Source organism: Choristoneura fumiferana, chromosome 30 (genome assembly GCF_025370935.1).
Source record: "Choristoneura fumiferana chromosome 30, NRCan_CFum_1, whole genome shotgun sequence".
Lineage (NCBI taxonomy): Eukaryota > Metazoa > Arthropoda > Insecta > Lepidoptera > Tortricidae > Choristoneura > Choristoneura fumiferana.
In genome coordinates this window covers 7,151,875-7,174,023 of record NC_133501.1, presented here as the reverse complement: position 1 = coordinate 7,174,023, position 22,149 = coordinate 7,151,875, and the positions used below count along the sequence as shown (strand labels likewise).

General features: G+C 40.1%; 2 protein-coding genes across 2 annotated transcripts; one reads left to right on the top strand and one right to left on the bottom strand.

Annotated features, from left to right (window-relative positions):
• Positions 1–887: 887 nt before the first annotated feature.
• Positions 888–17,199, bottom strand: LOC141444712 (uncharacterized). The gene is made up of 12 exons (XM_074110315.1): positions 16,929–17,199; positions 15,949–16,083; positions 12,045–12,800; positions 11,431–11,558; positions 10,402–10,476; positions 8,212–8,353; positions 7,504–7,616; positions 6,148–6,244; positions 5,068–5,223; positions 4,459–4,560; positions 2,805–2,903; positions 888–1,535 (listed from the first exon to the last, which is right to left on the bottom strand). Exons 1-12 carry the CDS (start codon positions 17,088–17,090, stop codon positions 1,389–1,391), a joined length of 2,112 nt encoding a protein of 703 aa, XP_073966416.1. The 5' UTR covers positions 17,091–17,199; the 3' UTR covers positions 888–1,388.
• A 1,672-nt stretch (positions 17,200–18,871) lies between these two features.
• Positions 18,872–21,747, top strand: LOC141444736 (uncharacterized). Its single transcript, XM_074110354.1, has 2 exons — positions 18,872–19,350; positions 20,090–21,747. The coding sequence occupies exons 1-2, from the start codon at positions 19,188–19,190 to the stop codon at positions 21,409–21,411; spliced, it is 1,485 nt and encodes a 494-aa protein (XP_073966455.1). The 5' UTR covers positions 18,872–19,187; the 3' UTR covers positions 21,412–21,747.
• Positions 21,748–22,149: the final 402 nt, after the last annotated feature.

Below are 22,149 nucleotides of genomic sequence, written 5' to 3'. Positions count from 1 at the left end.
GATGCCCTAAAATCCTTGTAATACCTAACAATCTTGTTCTCGTTATGCACCTACTATTTACTCTTACAGAGTATTTAACTATATGATGGTTTAAATTAAATGCAAGAAATTGGCTTCGCACCTTACAATACCTGGGTTGAAAAATGATAATTCCGATTCTTTTATCTTCTTTTTATTTATACAGCCGTAAACAATTTCGAAGTCATAGTTTGCAAAAAAAATAAGTTGGTAGGTACCTACACAAATCACGTGCGACGCGTCCAGCATGCGAGCTAAGCGGCAACCCACTGCCGTGCACCCAATGGTTGGGTGGGTGCGCCGGCCGAACGAACCTAAACTGCGAAGTGTCCAACCCCTGACGTGGGCGGCTCCAATCAGCAAAATGTTGCGGCAAGCCGGGCGCTGTTTTTCAGTGGCATCCAATAAAAACTTTACATAACAACATGCCCTACACACAGTGCGTGTGAAATAGAAATTGAGGAGTTTCATTAGAGGAACTAGAGCGAATAATCATTTTGATAGTTTTATAAATTTACTAGATTTTTTTTTTTATTAGAAGACTTTTTTATGGCACAATACACACAACTAACTGTTACGAATATTGTGTTTATGGTCTCAGGTTCTTGGCACATTTAGTCCTTCAAGACTATCATGTTTATAAATCTACGATTTTTTTTTAAGAAACAAATGCATGTATACAGTCAGCAGCTAAAGTAGATGAGCGACTACGGTGCTCAAAATGATCTACACACCATTCTACTGCCAAGGTAATAAGAGTGTTGTATCAGCAGTTCCTCAAATCAAGGGTCGACAATACTTCTCAGATGCGAACCCGTTGACTCGCTCAACTGCCTCGTCGTTGAATTTAGACAAATAAAACACACTAGTATTAGGTGTAGAAAAGTTTATTCCTACATTAAACGGTTAAAGATGTCGTCAAGCCCATGGGGCCGCCATATCGCAACAACATATTGACCGAATACATCGTATGGCAACACTTACCTGGCAAACATTTATTTTGTAAAACTTAACTTTTTCTAAGTACTTATGTATTATTTATTTGTATCAAATAGTGACACACAGGAAACCACCGATTCAGAAGCTCGTTATATCCTTGTAGGTTCACATACCGACTTCAAGATGTCGTAAACTGCGTGGTTCCGTAGTTTATTGTGGCGGACACTGGATGGCGCTACACTGCCACCGCCCTGTACTTGTAGTTTTCCGTGGCGGACACTAGATGTCACTATAATGCCAACGCCCTGTATTTATAGTTTCCCGTGGTGGTGACTACGGCCGCCGCCCCGTAGTTTTCTGTGGCGGGCACTAGATGTCGCTGTACTGCCACCGCACTATAGTTTCCCGTGTCGGGCACTAGATGGCCCTGTTCAGGCGGCAGTCTTCTTGTTCCGCTTGCGCGGTGGCGGTTGCATCTTCATGTGCACGTATTTGATGTGTGTCTGCAGCGAGCCCGACTGCGTGAAAGTTTTAGAGCAGATGTGGCACTGGTACGCTCTCTCGCCGCTGTGTATTTGCTGGAAAGAGATACATGATTATGTATTAGCTTTTACCCACAACTTTGTATGCGCAGAAATAAATTAAATACAGCATACCTTTTTTTTTATTGAGCCGCCTTGGAAGCCAAAGAAACTAGGTCCTTGCTTTTTTTTACTTTGTTTTTAGTTTCTTTTTTTTATTTAAATCATAAAGTACAGCCGGGGTAAGTACATTATGGACGTCTGGGAAGGGAGGGCCCTGACAGTGCCGGACTCACCGGCTAAAAAACCTGGCTGCACGTTCCCAACTCCCTGGAGCTTACTAAGGGAAGGAGAGGGTTGGAGGGGTTGCATTACTGATATTAGAAACAACTGCGCTAACACTTACCCCCTGTTTCACTATTGATTGATTAATTTTATGTGACACATATCTTTGATGCCGTCTCTGTTTGCTTTGTCCCAACAAACAGAGAAGGTATGACATTTATCTGCCAAAATTGATCAATGAGTGATGAAACAAACCCCAACCCCTGTATCACCATCCACTGATTAAATTTATTTGACAGATAAATGTGATGCCGTCTCTGTTTATTTTGTTCGAATAGACGGAGACGGCATCACATTTATCCGTCAAATAAAACTAACCAATGGACGGTGAAACAGCCCCTTCATCTCTTATGTCAACCCATTGAGGGTCCAATTATAAGTGACAAAATGTTCAAGGAGCCAATGTGTCCAAGGGTGAAAACGTCCAAGGAGTCAATATGCTCAAGGTGTCAAAATGTCCAAGGGTCAAAATGTCCAAAGAGTCAATATGCCCAAGGTGTCAAAATGTCCAAGGTGTCAAAATGTCCAAGGGTCAAAATGTCCAAGGAGTTAATATGTCCAAGGTTCAAAACATCCAAGGCGTCAAAGTGTCCAAGGAGTCAATATATCCAAGGAGTCAAAATGTCCAAGGAGTCAAAATGTCCAAGGTGTCAAAATGTCCAAGGTGTCAAAATGTCCAAGGTGTCAAAATGTCCAAGGGTCAAAATGTCCAAGGAGTCAATATATCCAAGGAGTCAAAATGTCCAAGGTGTCAAAATGTCCAAGGTGTCAAAATGTCCAAGGGTCAAAATGTCCAAAGAGTCAATATGCCCAAGGTGTCAAAATGTCCAAGGTGTCAAAATGTCCAAGGTGTCAATAAGTCCAAGGAGACAATCTAATGATCAATTAGTTGAGGTAAAGGTAACCATCTGGTAGCCTCAAGTGGGTTAAAGGTAAACCGATTTGGGTCGCCCTAGTCCTAGTTCCTCTGTGTGCACTCACCGAGCGGCGGTGCTGGTAGAGCGAGGACTGGTGCATGAAGGTGGCGTCACACTCCTTGCAGCGCCACTTGCGCGCCCCCGTGTGGAACGGCTCGTGCGCCTAAGACACGACGTGGCATTTCATTGGGGTTGTCTTTTTTCCAATTAAATAAATAAATATCACGGGACAATTCACACCAATTGACCTAGTCCCAAAGTAAGCTTAGCAAAGCTCGTGTTATGGGTACTAAGCAACGGATAAATATAATTATATAGATAGATACATACTTAAATACATATTAAACACCCAAGACCCGAGAACAAATATTAGTATTTTTCATACAAATATCTGCCCCGACACGGGAATCGAACCCGGGACCACAAGCTTCGTAGTCAAGTTCTCTAACCACTAGGCCATCTGGTCGTCCAATTCCCAATAGTAAAGATAAATGTCGATGATGTCGGAGGAGAACGGGGTCAACAGAAACAGACGATAGGACCAGGCAGGACGCAGGTGGTAGGACCTTGTGCAAGGTCCGCCCGGATTGCTACCACCATCTTGCTCGCTAATCCTAGGTTTGCTACGTAAACTATTTCGTCCGCGTATAAGAAAGAAAGAAAACATTTATTCGTGACATTACAAGACGTGAAGTGACATGGATAAGAATAATAATAATAAAAACAGAAATAGAATTCGCGCTGTCATCGTTCATCCACCATTACATCTCATATTTCGTTTTCTAGAATTTTTACCGTACAACGGCAAAACCTACTAGACACTGGCAATATTGTCCTCCAATGGACAGCGCCCTATTTTCCAAAAAAAACAGCAACAATAATAAAAATAAAATAAAAATTGTTACGTATGCATGTCACGAAATGGTCCCAAATCAGCAATCTGCCGGTCTTGCGAACGGCGCTGGTCTTCCTAAGGGACCATCTGGTCATTATACATTTAAAAAAAAGTACAGTTAAGTGAGACCGATACAATTTTTAGTTTAAAAATATAAAAATACTTTCCTATTTAATTAAAATAAAAAGAAATACTAACATTACAAAATGGGTTGCCAGTATATAAAAAAGAAATAGGCATAGGCCAGTCTCCTTTACCCTTCTCACTCCTAACAAAAGAAAAAGAAAAAAGAAGAATAGACAAAACAAAACAACAAGCGATTGATTCGCCAACCAAATTGCGATTTCTAAAAGTTATTCGACTAAAGATACAAAGTTGATATACGTCAATATTCTTCGGTATCCCAAATAGTAATTAATGTTAATTATTCAAGAAATGTGAATAAAAAGTATCAGTGCAGTGCAGTGCAGTTGCGTATCGTAACGAAAACGGGTGACAACGCCTCAACGTGGACATGTGGCGGCCACGTATCGACGATCGAACGCGCGATTTACGTCCTCGAATAGTAAACGAATGTTTTGTGAAAACGCCACGCTAGAGGCACAGACGTTTCGCTATCTAAATACCAAATTTCATCCATATCTCTCCAGCCGTTGTAGCGTGGAAAAGTAGCAAAAAACACACACACACACACACACACACACACACACACACACACACACAAGCCGTTTTTGAGATATTGGACTTTGAAGTGCCAAAATCGGGTTTTCCAAATTTTTTTGGTTAGGTTATCCGTTATTTTATTAACACAGTGTATACTTACTTTCAGTCCTTGTACAGTCAGATACGTTTTGGGACAGAGAGTACATTTAAAAGGCCGTATGCCCGTATGTGTGTTCAGATGTGTCTTGAGTTGCGCCATAGACTGCGAACAAAAATATGAATCGATAAAGTATACAAATATGTATAATAACAAGAACAAATTTCGAATACCTTCTTACCGAATAAATAATGTCTCAGATTATAAGACCATGTATTGTTTACCAAGCATCTTGTGTAATAATCTACATCACCTACGAACTAAAAGAATTTCTTTGCTCACCCGCGACCTTATGATAGCTAAGTTTACGCAAGATATGTGTGCTCATGCAGTTCCTCCACCTCCACACTGTAAGAACACACATAAATAACACAAAAAAAAGCTAAAAGTGCTAAAAGTGGCTCCGAAGCGGTAACGCTTCGTGTGCTCTGTCTACCCCATTTGGGAATACAGGCGTGATGTCTGCGTGTGTGTCTGTGTAAATCACACAAACCCATCTATCACCACTACCACTCTACACGAACGTTTCGAACTCAACCAGAGCTCATCTTCAGAGCAACACAACCGTACACCGTAGGTAAAGTTTAGAGTGATGCGTGAGTGAGCTGGTACCTGGTAGTGCTTCCCGCAGTGTTCGCAGACGGGGGCGGCGTCCCGGGCGAGGCGCGGGTGGTGGCGGCGCCCGCGCAGCTTGGGCGGCTGGATCAGGAAGTGCACGCGGTCCATGTGCGTCTCCACGGAGCTGCGCGACTCGAACGACTTGCCGCACTGCGCCATGGGGAGTGGGGGGACAAACTGGTAACACTCGACACTCGACAGAATACACACTAACAGGGATGCCATTCTGTCAACTGTCATTTAATGAGGGCTATCGCGTATGAATTCGCCGCTAGAGGCGCTAGTGTAGCAAGAGGTCTCCGAAATGTCAAATGGCACTGTTTTTGGGTGAGCTACGCGGGTTTATTTATAACTAGCGTTTACCCGCGGCTTCGCACGCGTAAATCATTAGACACAGCAGTTTAATTGAAATTCCGGGAATTTATTAAATTCTCGTGGGAATTCCCTAAAATTACATCGTGGTTTACATTGACGTTAAATTAAAACACCCATGGCAAACAAACATACTCATTCGCTCACAAACTTTCACATTTATAATATTAGCACGATTAGAATAATTTTGTGAATATTTTGCGATACCTGAAATTAATTATGTCAAATATGCGTTCCGGGGCAATGAATGTCTGTGTTTTGAGACAGTTTTGTCTTTCGGAAACCTATGTCCTCCCTATATTCCGAAAAAAAACGGGACTACGCAACACTGTGGCATGCTCGATATTTTTATGGTACAATGTTAAGGTATTAAATAAGATTTAAATGTAAATTTTGTTTTACAGCCCGCAATAACACACTGACCCCTATACTTCAGGCAGGACCTTTGTCTACAGTGGCGCCAACTGGTGAGCGCGAAAACGGTAGCCCTCATTGTGATTGCGAGAGTCAGAAACGATAGACAATACGGCCTCTGGTGTAACAGATCGAAATTAATAAGTGTTAGTGTGTGTGTTACATTAAACATGAAGTTTGTTGTTTCCTAATCGTTTGTTATGATTTATGTTATTAGCTGGAACATTGTTGTACAAAAAGTTTTTTATACTGATTAAACAGCACTCGTCTCTGATCTGAATACTATACCATGTCACACGTAAACACCTCCAGTCCGTGCTGTTCCATCCGATGCGTCAGCAGATCCTGTTCGTTCGCACACACCTCGCCACATCGAGGACACGAACTGCAATACGACCATTACAACATAAAATTAAACACACTTATTACATTCAAATATTGGAAACATTAAGAACGTGAATTCAAACTCAAACTCACAACATTTATTGACAAGGAAAACACACTACATCACAACAAAAACACAGTAAAAACATAAATAGGAGAATTCCTGTGGCGGACACTAGATGGCGCTATACCGTCGCGCTGTAGTTTCTGTGCCGACCTCTAGATGTCGCTATACCACAGTCTCTTTATAGTTTCCTGTGGCGGACACTAGATGGCGCTGTTCGGGTGGCAGGTGTGGCGGGTCTTAGCGGCGGCTTGATCGTCACATGTGCGTGTTTGTCGTACAGTCAGCGTCATATAGTACGTAGCAGTCAAGATCACCAAATACTCGGAAACATCCAAATAGTCATTAACATTGACCCAATCAGAGCGATCAAATTGCTCAGGACATCCATCGTGTACAAATAAATCGGAGCACGCACGTCACCACTGGTAGCGTAGCAGCCATAATAGCCAAAAGTATGGGACACACTAGAAAACTAAGCTTTATTTAAAAGGTTTAAGGTTTAATCTCGAGTTGAGTGCGAAATAAATTAACACGTCATAAGATTCGACTTTGTTTTTGACAATCACCGAAAAGAGTACCAACTTGTCAGTGATCGTTCCGTCTCATTCATTTGGAGCCTGACGGCTTTTTTCACATTTTTATTCGCATTATCAAAATGAGGGCTATCGCGTATGAATTCGCCGCTAAAGGCGCTAGTGTAGCGTGAGGTCTCCGAAATGTTGAATCTCATAGTTTTTAGGTGAAAAAAATCAAAATCAAAAATCAAAATGTCTACGCTGTGAGCTACGCGGGTTTATTTATAATTAGAATAATTTTGTGAATATTTTGCATTACCTGAAATTAATTATAGCAATTATGCGTTACGGCTACGGGGCAATGAATGTCTGTGTTTTGAGGCAATTTTGTCTTTCGGAAACTTTTGTCCTCCTTTTTTTCCGAACAAAACGGGACTACGCAACACTGTGGTTGCTCGAGATTTTTATGGTACGGTTTTAAGGTGTATTAAATATGATTTTAATCTAAACTTTGTTTTCACGCCCGTTATAACAGACTTTGAAAGCCACACTTAAAAACCTCACGCAACAGTGGCGCCATCTAGAAAGACAAAAAACGATAGCCCTCATTGGTGTCAAGTGTCCCATGATATTGATTTATGTATTGAGTTGCGGGGCCACGCTGCTGGCGGCGTGTACCTGTGTCTGTCGTCGCACTTGCCGCCGGGCTGCTCTTGGCGATGTTTCTCGATGGCGTCCTGCGACTCGAAGCGGACCTTACACGTGCGGCAGCGCAGCGTCGGGATATTGGGCTGTCATATTATACAAATAAGTATAACTTTTTAAGGTACTACACCGTATTATACTATGACCGTAGTGTGAACGCTAGTGGGCAAAGTCTCATAGTTATCAATACAAAGAATATATTTTTGCTTGACGCGTTCGTTACGGTCATCGTGTGATACGGTGCAGTGGACGGAGACCTTTAAGGATACAGGTAAGTATTCTAACATTGCCGTCGTTTCATGTAGGTATTTGAAATAATTTGTGAGAAAAATATATATGTGATTTTCCCACAATCGTCGATAAGCCAAAGGCAAAAAAGCACGGGGAAGCTTAAAGTTCCACCTAACTGACTTAGGATACATACGCACCATGTGGCTAACCGTGCGGTTTGCGTGTGCCGTCTCTTTCTCAAGCGATACTTTGAAGAGGGACGGCACACTAAAACCGCGCGGCTTACCGCATAGTGCGTCCATAGCCTTAAACCATAAAGTCGTTTCTGGGAAATTGCATAAGTTTTTATAATAATATTCCAAAAAATATAACTGATCAAACAGATACAAAATTCAAATCTATAGTCAATAAAAGATCGCACGTGAGTACGCGGGTGGGACAGCGACTTACCAGTATGTCGTGCGACCAGGTCTTGTGCCGACGCAGCCCCATGCTGCTGAGGAAAGTCTCTCCGCACTGCTCGCACGTGCCGCCGTCCGCTATCTCGCTCGGGTGCCGCAGCCGCATGTGCGTGCTGCGAGATGTCTTCTTACTGAAAACACGGATTAGACCATCGATAATGGGAATCAAACAGCAAAAATAACATGAATACTTAAATTCCGACCGAATCTAACTTTGGGGGCGGCAGACGTGAGCTTGCCTTCGGAATATTTGGAACAGGGATATTTGGAAATAATTCCGATCCGCATTAGCGATCCCTTCAAATAGCGAACCTACTGTGTTAAAAATAAAGTTGTGTTAAATACTTGTGATGTATACATATCATTTAATAATATTGTAAACCTGTTTTAAAAAAAAATATATATACCTCGTTGAGTTTCTTGCCGGATTCTTCTCAGCAGAGGTTTTTCCGAACCGGTGGTGGATTTTTTTTGACATTCATAAGTGCTTGTTATAGCCTAAATTGAATAAAGATATTTTGACTTTACTTTGACTTTGAATCCAAAAGCTTAATGGTTACTTGACCTGAAATGTAAATTTCAGAATGTTTTTTATTTATTTTATTTATGACGGTGGAAGCAGTCTACACTTCCACTGAACGTAGATAATAGTTAGTGTTTAGTTTTGTAACTAAGGGACCCCATACATCCCTGTATTATTACTATTTTTTTTTTTTTATTTAATTGTATACTTACTGTAGTTTTTAAGTATTTTATTTGTAATTATTTTATGTTGAAAAATGACTTCCTGCCAAGTTTCTTGCGGCGCATTCTTCTTGGCAATGATGGTCTTTCCGAAAGCGCTGGTAGTTTAAAAAATGACGTGTAAAAGTGCCCATTGCGGCCTATTTACTGAATAAATGATTTGATTTTGAATCCGGAACACGGTGCTGCGTTCTAAAACACGCATTGCCGATGTGGGTGCAAAGACTGCCAGGTTGAAGTGGGGCTGGGCTGGGCACGTTAGCCGGATGCATCCACTGCGGTGGGCTAAAAATGCCACTGAGTGGGTGCCACAGGACGGGACGGATGGCCAGGGCGGGGCAGGCCCAGACAGAGATGGTGGGACGACCTGGACGTATTTCTCGACGACTGCCCTCAGGCTGCTTTGGATCGGGAGGACATGGAGGGGAGGCTTTTACCCAGCAGCGGGACATCAATTCAGGCTAGATAAAAAATATTTAAATTCAGAAAACCCAAGCCGAAACAGTTTCCACTAAATAAAAAAGTCGTGATGCTTAGGTAAGACTTACAATATGTATAATTAAACTAAAAACCGGCCAAGAGCGTGTCGTACACGCCGAAATAGGGTTCCGTAGCCATTACGAAAAAAATAGGTAATATTTTTCTAAGGATTTCGTATTTTATACGGAATCTTCCAAGTTTAGGTATATTTTATACCTTAGGCTGCTATTTACTCAGCTACTAATATCAAGCAAACTTAGTCGTTATAGTTTTCCTTGAAAGTTTGATATACTTACTACCATCCTACCGGTTTAGATTTTAGAGGGAGGGGGGGACGCTCGATTTTAATGAAAAATTGCTTTTTAAAGTTGAATATTTCGCAAAAAAATCAATGAATCGAAAAATCGTCTTAGCAAACCCCTAATGGTTTTAAAAGACCTATCCAACAATGCCCCACACTAAAGGGTTGGATGAGAGAAAAAAAAAACACCCCCACTTTACGTCTATGGGAGGTAACCTAAAAAAGATTAAAAAAAAAAATATTGTACCATTTTCTCGGCATAGTTTACATAATATTGATAATCCCTGAGCAAAGCCGCGGACGGACAGACAGACAGACATGGCGAAACTAAGGGTTCCGTTTTTGCCATTTTTGCTCCGGAACCCTAAAAATTACATTTCTGAAATGGCTTAAGGTTGCGTTTTCCCCAAAGATGTGCGAGGATTGTGTTTTTCATCATATTCATTTCATCTTCATTCTTCTTTTACCTATCCTCGCTCAGCACGTCTCTGGTGGAAACAGCTGAGCGGAGCGAGGCGAGGTAAATGAAACGTTTTGTTTCAAGCGATTGGTTCATCAAGAACACAATCCTCGCAACACATCCTCACGCACCTCTGATGGAAACAGAGCCATAGGGAATCATTTATATTATTTCCTCTCGTGTTGTATACTCACAGGAACTGCTGGTCGCAGTGGTCGCACTTGAAGGTGGCGCCCGCGTGGAACGCCGCGTGCAGCTCCGCGCTCAACCTGCCGACACCAACACTCATGTTGTAAGGGCTGTTGACACCAACAGTCATGTTGTAAGGGCTGTTGACACAACAGTCATGTTGTAAGGGCTGTTGACACCAACATTCATGTTGTAAGGGCTGTTGACACCAACATTCATGTTGTAAGGGCTGTTGACACAACAGTTATGTTGTAAGGGCTGTTGACACCAACATTCATGTTGTAAGGGCTGTTGACACAACAGTCATGTTGTAAGGGCTGTTGACACCAACATTCATGTTGTAAGGGCTGTTGACACCAACATTCATGTTGTAAGGGCTGTTGACACCAACATTCATGTTGTAAGGGCTGTTGACACAAACAGTCATGTTGTAAAGGCTGTTGACACAACAGTCATGTTGTAATGGCTGTTCACACCAACATTCATATTGTAAATGCTGTCGACTGTACTTGAATTGTCTTCCAAACTAAATGTCCGTACCAAATTTCAAGTTGATGTCATTAACCGTTGAGGACTTCCGTCCTGCGGAGACGATCCTGGCCGGACTACCAGGAAATCACTACTAGGGCCTAACAAAATATAAACATATAGTATCAGTGAATTTCTATACAAAATCGCTAATTAAATAAATTGACCCGGATAACTCAAGTCTCAAATCGAGTTTAGCCTGACATGTTTCGGGCTAAAAAGGCTGTCAGTTGACTTAACTGAACTGGAACTTGAAAGGAACGATCTTCAAACGGCTGAAAAGGTGCCCCGAAATTACATTGCCTAGCCCTGACGTGGTTAATCCGACCATTTGTCGGATTGTCAGTAAAGACGAGCTTAGACTTGCAAGAAAAATCCTGCAAGTCGCATTACATTGGGAGGCCGTAAAGCCAACGAGTTTGTAGTGGTCAATCGAGCGCCGCAATGTAATGCAACTTGCACGATCTTTCTTGCAAGTCTAAACTCGGCTTAAGACAGTGACTGACTTGCCAGTGATGTCCTCGCCGCACTGCCGGCAGGTGAACTTGAGCTGGTGCGCGCTCTGCGTGTGGCGGCGCAGGCTGGCCGGCGTGAAGTACCGACAGCCGCACAGCCGGCACGCGTGCCGCCGCGCCTGCCACCACACCACACACGGGGGGTCACTGGGAGACTCATGGCACAGCCGTGCAGTGCCAGTTGCTAGTGTGCGCCCGCTCGTGCCGAAAATACCACATTCCCGAAATACCACATTTTTTAAAATACTACATTTCCTACCATCCATCCCAGCCTATATTAAAGTAGTTTTCTGGGAACTTGATATTTTAGGCACGGGAGATGCTTGCAATATCACCGACGATAGGCCGTATTATCACCGAACTCTTTCATAAGTGACATAAAGAAAGATTCATCTTCATAAAACAATAACTTGGGCCACAAGAGGATACATTGATTATAATAGGGCCCACAGGCGCTACAAACAATCCTACAATCAGACTGCACTGTTCAAATGGTGCAATGTGATTGTTCTTTCAATGATATGGACCTCAGCAAAATAACATCTGAATTAATCAACTATTTCTTTACTTGCTACAAAATCAGAATAATCACTTGGTAAGCTTACCGGATCATGAGTCTTCATATGTTTTTCATGAGTTCTTGAAGAAAAGAAACCTTTAAAGCACATATCACACTTAAAATCAGAGTTCTTATAGGTAACAGCATCCTTCCTTGCTTCCATTTCTTTCACCATTTCCTCTTCAGATAGAGCTACAATCTTGAAATTATATTTCTCTTCAAATGCCTTATAATGTTCTTTGGTAGAGAATGGTATTAACCTTGGATGGTCGCCCGTTTGTCCCTTCTTTTTTTTAGCTTTACGATTTGTTTTCTCCGTATTATTTGTCACAACTTTTTTTCTTTTCAAAACTCTCTCCTCTTTGATTGTTTTGTTACTACTCTCTACTATATTAGGTTGAGGAGTGTCATGTGGCATAGGATCTTTGATTGTTTTGTTACTACTCTCTACTATATTAGCTTGAGGAGTATCATGTGGCATAGGATCTTTGACTGTATTGTTACTACTCTCTACTATACTAGCTTGAGGAGTGTCATGTGGCATAGGATCTATCAAATCATCTTCTTTGTCTTGACTAGGATCAAATTTGACGTCATAATCATCATTGGTGTCAAAGTCTTTTATGTCCATTTCAGTGTCATTTCCTATAGGAACTTCCCAGTTGGGGTTACTTTTTTGTGTGTATGTCTGTAAGTCCTCATGGTTCATAACATAAATGTCTCTGTTGTTGCAATTTTGGGAATATGTGTGTGTCAGTTTGTGTGAAGCTCTGTCTATACTTCTAATGAAGCTTGTTGTGATCTGGGAAAAAAAAGTCTGTTAGGAAAATAGAACTGGACAAAAAAAAGAATATTAGGAAGACTTTGAACTTTAAATGACTTAGTCAAATGCGTGATATTTATTTTTTAGGATTAGTAGTTGAAGAAATGCCGATCCACTGCACGCAGTACCATAGAAATGTATACACAGCAACAAATCCGTCCGCTCCCGTACGATGCGTACGTTCCGATTCCCATGAAGTGGACGCGCAGCTTAAAAGCAGTTTCCACCAGAGATGTACGAGGATATGTTGCGAGCAATATGTTCTTCATGAACCAATAGAAACGTTTCATTTACCTCGCCTCGCTCTGCTCAGCTGTTTCCACCTGAGATGTGCTGTGCAAGAATGTGTAAATGAAGCGTTTCTATTGGTTGATGACAAACACATCCCTCGCACATTATTGGTGGAAACGCTGCTTTAGGGTCATTGGTGTACATTGGTTCGATTCCGGGGAGGCACTAGAGCCATAGTAAAAGAGAACAAGTATGCACACTCAGACCCTTTAGTTAGCAGACATATATAACTGCCCACTCCGGCGCGGACGCTTAGGGTTGTCGTTTTAGATTAATTAATTACCTACCGGCAAATAATTTTAGTATGAAAGTTAACTTAAAATTATCTAATACTAGCTTAAGCCCGCGACTTCGTCTGCGCGGATCTAGTTTATCGCGCGATGGCGCCCTCTACCGGAATAAAAGGTATCCTATGTTGATCCTTGGGGTTCAAAATATGTATATACCAAATTTCATCAAAATCGGTTCAGTGGTTTCGACGTGAAAGCGTAACAGACAGACAGACAGACAGACAGACAGAGAGACAGACAGAGTTACTTTCGCATTTATAATATTATTAGTATATATTAGTATATTAGTATATATTAGTATATTAGTATATTAGTATATATTAGTATATTAGTATATTAGTATATTAGTATATTAGTATTAGTATATATTAGTATATTAGTATAATTAGTATATTAGTATGGATTTGTGTCTAGAGAAACCAGATTCTTTGCCGCTCTATTATTATTATTATAGTCTAGTTTTCATAAAAATGTTATTGTAATATATATAGCTATAAGAGACTGTTTGTTTCTGAATAAATAAAATAAAATAAATAAATGAATTATACTAAATTTAAAAAGCGAAGCGAGCGCAAGACAAGCGAGCTAAAATCGAAACGTACGGCACCGACGGCAGCGCAGCCTTGACTAAAGAAAACTTAATATAAATTTTTTGTTTGTTCTTGTTTTCTGTTTCTGTTTCCGCCACCTATTTTTGTTTGACAAAACCATAAGTTCTTGTACCCAAATGGCTGTCTGGAAGAGATCGCTTTTAAGCGATAAGACCGCCTATTGTCTACCCTGAATCTAAGTGTTTATATTATAAGTTTTTGTACTGATTTCTGGTGTGCAATAAACAATATTTGTATTGTATTGTGTTGTAATCCTCCTTAAATTATCAGTGTGTGCGTGCGGCGGGTGCGTGCGTACCGGCGCGCACACATTTAAGCCGCGCGATGTACTTTTGTTTCCTACTTGTTCTCTTTTACTATGCTAGCGCTGCCTATCCTGCTGTCTATTCAACAATGCACCAAATTTCCGACCCAGCACCAGACGTGCTTATATCGCCGCAGTGTTAAGCGGGGTTCTCACGAGGCGATTTTAGATTGATCAACTTTTAATTGATCAAGACAAATCGACAAGTCCGCAGTGTTATGCGGGGTTCTCACGAGGCGATTTTAGTTTGATCAACTTTTAATTGATCAAGACAAAGTCGTGCGAACATTTATCCGCGAAATTAGAAATGTTGTAACTGACGAACTGAGACTTGTTTTGCGGAAGGAAGTATTAAGAAAAAAACGGAGAATTTTGGGTGAGGGCTTGGATCTCAAAAAGGAATCAATTAGGAGCCTCACAAACGCTTCTAAGAGAATTAGCAAACGAGGACATTGCTGGATACCGTAGCAAACAGTGCCACATTATCACGTTCGATTCGACAAGTTGTTGCTTGCACGGTGACGTCATCAAAATTAACCGACTCGCACACCAAAAGTTGAGAAGGAATCAACTTTAAGTTGATGAACTTTTATTGAACACATGTTCTCATTAGCGATTGTTATTCAATTCGTGAACCGATTAAAGTTGATCAACTAAAATCGCCTCGTGAGAACCTAGCTTTAACCTGCTTTAGACCAAAACTACATACAGAACAAAAATACAGAAAACCGATAAACAAACTGAAACAATACGGTATTTGACTATTTTGTATATGTTTTATAAATTAAAACTACCCAATGCCTGTTATCGAAAAGAAAAACCATTTTTAAGCTACCTTTACAAATAACAAAGTTATAAAGGTTTGAAATTCAAGATTAGACAGAGAAAGACATACTGGCATGTGACGTCATACGCCAGTATCGCCATACTTGCTGCATAGAGAAAAGCGTTTGAGAAAGAGACAGGTATATAGATTTTTCAAAAAATCACTAAATCCAATTTTCAACCGATTTAAATTTTCTCTTCGCTAAACAATCTGTATATCTATATTTTCATAATAATATTAAGATATGGCAAAATCAGGAGTTGTCAAATACCGTATTACTTACTGTTTTGCAGTTTGGCGAAGTATTTGTCATAAATTGAATGTATTTCTTTATTTTGAGATAAATAAAAAATAAAAAAAATAAAAACTTGAATTACTTAATTGCTCACCCGCGAGCTCATGATAGCCAAGATACGTTTATGCAAGAAATGTGTGTACATTTACATGCAGTTCCTCCATCTCCACTTCCACCCACTACCCTCCGCCACCTCTGGTTGAGTTCGAAACGCGTCAGTGTAGTGTGGTGGTGGTGATAGATGGGTTTGTGGGATTTGTGTGTGTTCTTACAGTGTGGAGGTGGAGGAACTGCATGAACTCGCATTTTTGCATAAACATAGCTATCATAAGGTCGCGGGTGAGCAAAGTAATTGTTTTAGTTCATATATGGACCTCCGCAACGTAACGCCTGATTCAATAAATTAGAATAACCATAGTTCTTCGGTTGGCCCTTTCACTCAGGCAAAAATCTAGAAATAGGACCTCACCTCTGACAGGCTAGGAAATAGCAACCTAGCCTATTGCTTACATAGTGTTGATGGATGAGTGCATCCTTGAGCAGGTGTTCCGCTCGCTGGCAGCGCGCGCGCAGCTCTCGGGCCCGCAGCAGCAGCGCGCGGCACCACACGCAAACGTGCTGCGGGAACCCGTCACACACCGACAACTGGAATGTTACAATAAAAAACATTTACGATAAAAATGATGATGATGTTCAAAGGTTAACTGGAAGAGATCCCTTTAAGGGATAAGTTCGCCTTTGTACATATCTTTCTCTTGTTAATTGTAATTTTCATATGTTTTATGTATAATAAAGAGTTATAACAAAATATACCACAAATTTTAACAAAAGTTGGAAAACCCTCGACATAGTCACTTCAAAGTTCAATATCTCAAAAATGGCTGAACCGATTTTGATAAAACATACCTAAGAACCATCGCTAGAAACCCTGCTTTTAAATTAAAAAACCACATTCAAATTGGTTCACCTGTTTAAGAGCTACGGTGCCACAGACACAGAGGTCAAACTTATAACACCCCTCTTTTTGCATTGGGGGTTAAAAAGAATAGTAATAGTAAAAATAATTTAGTTAGGTGTTTCAGATCACAGATCGAATCTGGGCATAGCAGGAAAAATGTTGATGAATTTGACCTTCGAGTCTTTCAATGATGCTGGCATAGCCACACAGGTGGTCTCAATAAAAATTTGGTGAAAATCACATAAATTCTTATCCTACTCCAAACTCCTTGATATGTAGATAGCCAAATGTCTGAAATAACACATAGGCTACTTTTCATGCTGATATTCCCGCAGGGCCCATGTAGGATCCCAAAAAGTATAGAGACATGAAACTCTGATCGTTCTACCACACTAAAACTGCCCTTGAGATGCTACAGCCAGCGAAAATCAAATGAAATTCCGTCAAGAAAAAGAGCCTTTGAAAGAGTTTTAAGTTGCAAAAACAGAAATCCCGAGTTGAATCTCTCTTAGCAGGATAGTAAGTAACTCACCGTAGCTCCCATTATATCCACAAACACTTGTTCGAGGCCCCGTTCCCGAATGTTAAACAACTTTCCATCGCTGGCCAGGCAAATGCGGCAAGCCAGCAAGCTGTCCAAGCTATTTTCCTCTTCCACCTTCATCGTATTTAATTTCAACGTTGTCGACGCCATAGATAAATTTTAAAACGAATATTTACAATTATAAACATAGTATTTTATTTTCGCGAATTCGCTCTTGACTTGAAGGATTCCACAGACTACTCAGAGAACTAACGTTCAGACGGGTAACATCCATAGAAAAAAAAACCACCATACGAATATCGCTTATAGATTTTGACAGTTACTTTTGTTTTAATTCTTGTGAAATTCTTGGAGCTGTGACATCGTTATGCCAAAAAAGATTTCTGGCTTCGTATTGGATACATTCATTATTTAATATATTTAAAAATCCGAGACAAGAATAAAATACTACATTATTTTTGCCCTTTTATTTCTGAATCTCGTCTTACATTTTTTCACTCGCTTGTATGGGTGGTATAACATTATTTTGAAGACGAATCATATCTGAGCATTTTAGGATTTAATTTATGATGTTGCACCAATCTCAATGTTAGGTTGAAGACGTAGTTCGCAATCTCATCCAAATCAAATGCCATCCTTTCGCCTACTATCACAACTCAAATTTAACTCACAACAGCACTTATTGTAGATTGTAGATCATTGCAAGCTATTATTACACCTTCAAACATTGAGCTGATAGGCTACGGAAATTAATCAACGCAAAACTTCACTCGATCAACTTTGAAACCGTAATGAACACAAACTAATAAGACATACTAATGAACGTTGTCGTTGGCATTGACAACATGACTAGACATGTAAATAAAAAAATACCGTCACGGTGACTGTTACCGTGACTTGCCATCAAAAAGTGCCAAAGAACAACGTTACAAAATCACATCCATTCCTACTGTCCCTAGTGCCTAGCGCAGTCTCTCTTACTCAAATAACGACGTTGTGGAGTAGTGTGCGACAATCCTAAGCCTGTAAAAGTGTGAAGGTTATTTTGGATCAATATTTTTTTGTGTGATAACGGTGTGACAAAAACACGGTCATAATAGCACCGTGACAATATCATATGGTGAAATGAGTAACAGACGTGACATAGTCACGTTGAAACAACAGTGTGGCAAAAAAACGTTAATTACAGGACCGTGACCTGTCCCAAATATCATGCAGTGACACGAGTAACAGGCATGACAAAGTCACGATGACTTTTTACTGTGTCAGTCACTGATATCAAAATGTAACGCTTTTCCGCATGTCTAACATGACAAGTGACAAGATTGAGGCGGTACGAGGCGCGGGGGACGTGGAAGCTGTCATTTTCTATAATCGAACCGTCAGAGACAATGCGTGCGAGTATTTTTTCTATGAAGACAACCAGCTTGGAAGGATTCTCTTCTCTATATAATACTCTTTGCTCTTAAAGGATTATAGATAAAGGACAAACAATGTCAGTCAAAATTGACAAATGAAACTGTCAAAAGTGTCAAGTCGTTAGTATCGTGAGGTCCGTTGACAATTGACGTTTGCTCGTGATTCGTTAAAAAACTAAATGAGCCAATCGCAAGCAAACGTCAAACGTCGAATGGACCTCACGACACTAACGCCATCTAGCGATATTTCGCCTCCGTGAAAACCCTCAGTCAACACTATGCATCTCAGCTATGCATGGACGTGAAGACGTGACCCAAACGTGACCCTACTCTATCTATGACCGCAGCAAGGAGCAAAATGTTGTGTTGCCAGTTTTTTCCTTAGCTTGAGCTATGCTACCAATCAATGGGAGCACTAATGAGCAGCACCAAACTACATATTACCATTATTACCTTTATCAAAGATATACGAGTATCCGAACGTGTATGGTAGAAATTCCAATCCAATGAAGCTGGCAACACCATATGAAACATCAAACTAAGTTCATCAGGCTAAATCATTGTTTGGCTTTAGCTTGCCTTAAATTCCACAAACGTCGATCTAAATAGTTAATTAAAACATAACTACATCAGCCATCATGAAGCTGATGTTTATTAATGATTATTTATAACATACTCCAGTTAGTGAAGTTAACAGTGTTACAAACTGAGCATTTAAATTACTTATGTATGTCCGATGCTAGATTACGGCGTACACAATCTGAACCGTAAATATCGAGTATTGCCTTACTGGTTTGAACGCCGCACTTAAGTCCCAGCGCTAAGAACAATGTCACTTGAAAATGTGTGCGTGAAGATGGAACCAAAATGGGAGGACGAGAGCGAAGCTGAACTTAAAGACACAAATGGAGTGCTTGAGGTGTACCATGAAGTTAAAGTAGAAGTGGTATTTGAAAATGATAGACTACAAGACGAAGCAGACTGTGTGCAAGGTAGTTCACTCAATTATATTTAATTACAATATACTAACAATACAATAAGCTCGTGTAGAGATGGACAGCAGTGTGCTTGCGGTTTTGTGAGTTGTTGGAGGATCTTGACGGTCCTAATTAGAATGTGCTGTTTGGCAGTGGTTAGTGGGTTTAGTAGTTTAATAAGAAATATCGTTTTTGTGGTGCAGCAGTATTAAACTATAATATAACAGTTACAGGTACAGGTACAGTGGGAACTATGGCCCAAGCCCTCTTGTTCTGAGAGGAGGCCTGTGCCCAGCAGTGGGACGTATATAGGCTGGGATGATGATGATGATGATAACAGTTAAGTTTGAGCTTTTTGAGTCAATGGGTTTGCGCAGGACATTAATAATTTACTAGTTTTTACTAGCAAACTTCGTCTGCCCTCAATGATTCATTTATTGTTGTCTTATGAGACATAAACTATCCAATGTCCTTTCTAAGCTTTCATACTATATGTGCACCAATTTTTAACAAATGGTTGAGCATAGTATTTTAAGCGTGATGAGGTAATAGTCAGATAGACTGATAAACAAAGAGCTAGACAGAAAATGTATTTTTAATCAGAGGATCTATTTTGCAATTAATTTGAATACATCAATTATTATAAAAATAACCTGGTCAAATAACTCCAATCTAAATCCACTCACACTCGTTTAAATATAAAAAGTTATTCGAATATTTTTTTTTTTCAATTATCAATTTGTTGTAATTTCAGATCCATTAAAGCAAGAAGATCTGGAAGATATTGATCTCAAGGAAACAGAGGTGTGTCCCAAAGCAATACCAATTGCCATAACCACAGCATCCTCAAGTGCGTGCCCACACACTGATATGATCATACCAGTACCAAACAAAGACGAACCTGAATGCATCCTCTCTGACAACAAACCACATCTTTGTTATACTTGTAATAAAATATTCGAACACGAATCAGATCTCCAAAATCACAAATGTCTGGAACCTGGAAGCAGTCATTTAAACAAAGAAATAACTGAGAAGAAACCTCAGAGTGACTCTCAAAAGATTTTCTCTTGCAACACATGCAAAAAAGGGTTTGCACACAAAAAAGTTTTAATACGACATATAAAAACTCACACAGATGAGAAACCTTATATGTGTGAAATATGCGACAAACCTTGTAAGACTTTCACAGGTCTCAAACAGCATGCAGCTAGCCACAAGACGGATAAAAAAGAGTATAGTTGCGATGTTTGCAATAAAAAGTTTCGATTCCAATGTTTTCTAAAGCGACACGCCCTCCTTCACACAGGAGAGAAACCTCACCAGTGTGAAGTCTGTAAAAGACAGTTCGCACAACAGTCTCATCTCCTCAAGCATATGCGAATTCACACGGGCGAGAAACCGTTTACCTGCGAAACTTGTAATAAAAACTTTCGATGCAAATCTAATTTAGTACAACACCAACTCATGCACACAAGAGACCCGCCGCCCACATGCCACATCTGCAACAAGCAATACCAACAAAAGATCCATCTAGAGAAACACATCATGCGCATCCACCAAGGCATCAAGCCTTACATGTGTGAAATATGCAACAAGCCGTTCAGAGATAAGTGTGATTTGAAGAGGCACATGCTGTTTCACACAGGGGAGAAACCATTTTCTTGCGAGATATGCCAGAAACAGTTTGCACAGAACTGCATGCTCACCCAGCACATGCAGATTCACACAGGCGAAAAACCTTATACCTGCGAAATTTGCAATAAGCAATTCCGACGTAGATCCCACTTGGACTTACACAAAAGGATTCACACGGGTGAAAAACCTCATGTCTGTGGCATATGCAATAAACAGTTTACTGAAGGCCGGAACTTAGCGATGCATATGCGTATACACACGGGCGAGAAACCGCATGTATGTGACGTGTGTGACAAACAGTTCACACAGAAATCTACTTTGATTAATCATATGAGGATTCACACAAGTGAGAAATTGTTCTCTTGCAATATTTGCTGCAAGCGGTTTAGACGGCAGTGCGATGTCACGCGACATGAGCGAGTGCATGCTGATCCATGATGACGGTTTAAAGGATGAAAACAAAGTTATTTATAGAATTGATTGATGCCAGCATCACTATACGAAACTACAATCTTGTTTGTTATTAGTTGAGTATGTGTGACTTATTTTGATTGAAATAAGTGCATTTTCAAAAAATATGTACGTGTTACAAGCAGACAAAGCAGTTGCAAAGCAGAAAATAACAAGGATATATTTTAAAGTATATTAAGATACTTAAACAAAAAAACAATTGCTAATGATTGAAAATTTTCAACCAAAATGTGTAAAATGAGACACACTATCTATTTTAAAAATTAAATAGTTTAGTATGTATTGATTTATGTCAATAAAAAAAGACGTTAAAATTAGATGAACGTTTCAATTTAATTAATTACTTTACAATACAAACTACTAAAGGAAAATCTCGGGATAGGGGGAAAAAACAATCTTTCAATATTTCTTAATTGTCGTGTCGCCTTCATTACATTCTTGTATCAAAAGTTCAAAGTATTAACTGTGTGTTACAGGTACATTACACAGGTGTTATGACTTATATCTACGTTTCTCTGTTGTATCTAAGTGTTTGTTTTAGTTGAGTGTTTTTGTCAATTGTTTGTCACCAATTTTATATTTATTTCAAACTAGCCTTTTCCCACGACTTTTTAACAAACAAACAAACATACAAACAAACACGGTGACCTGTCGTTTTGCCGAGTTTCATTACGCAGATTTTCGTTTCGCAGACAACTATTGGCA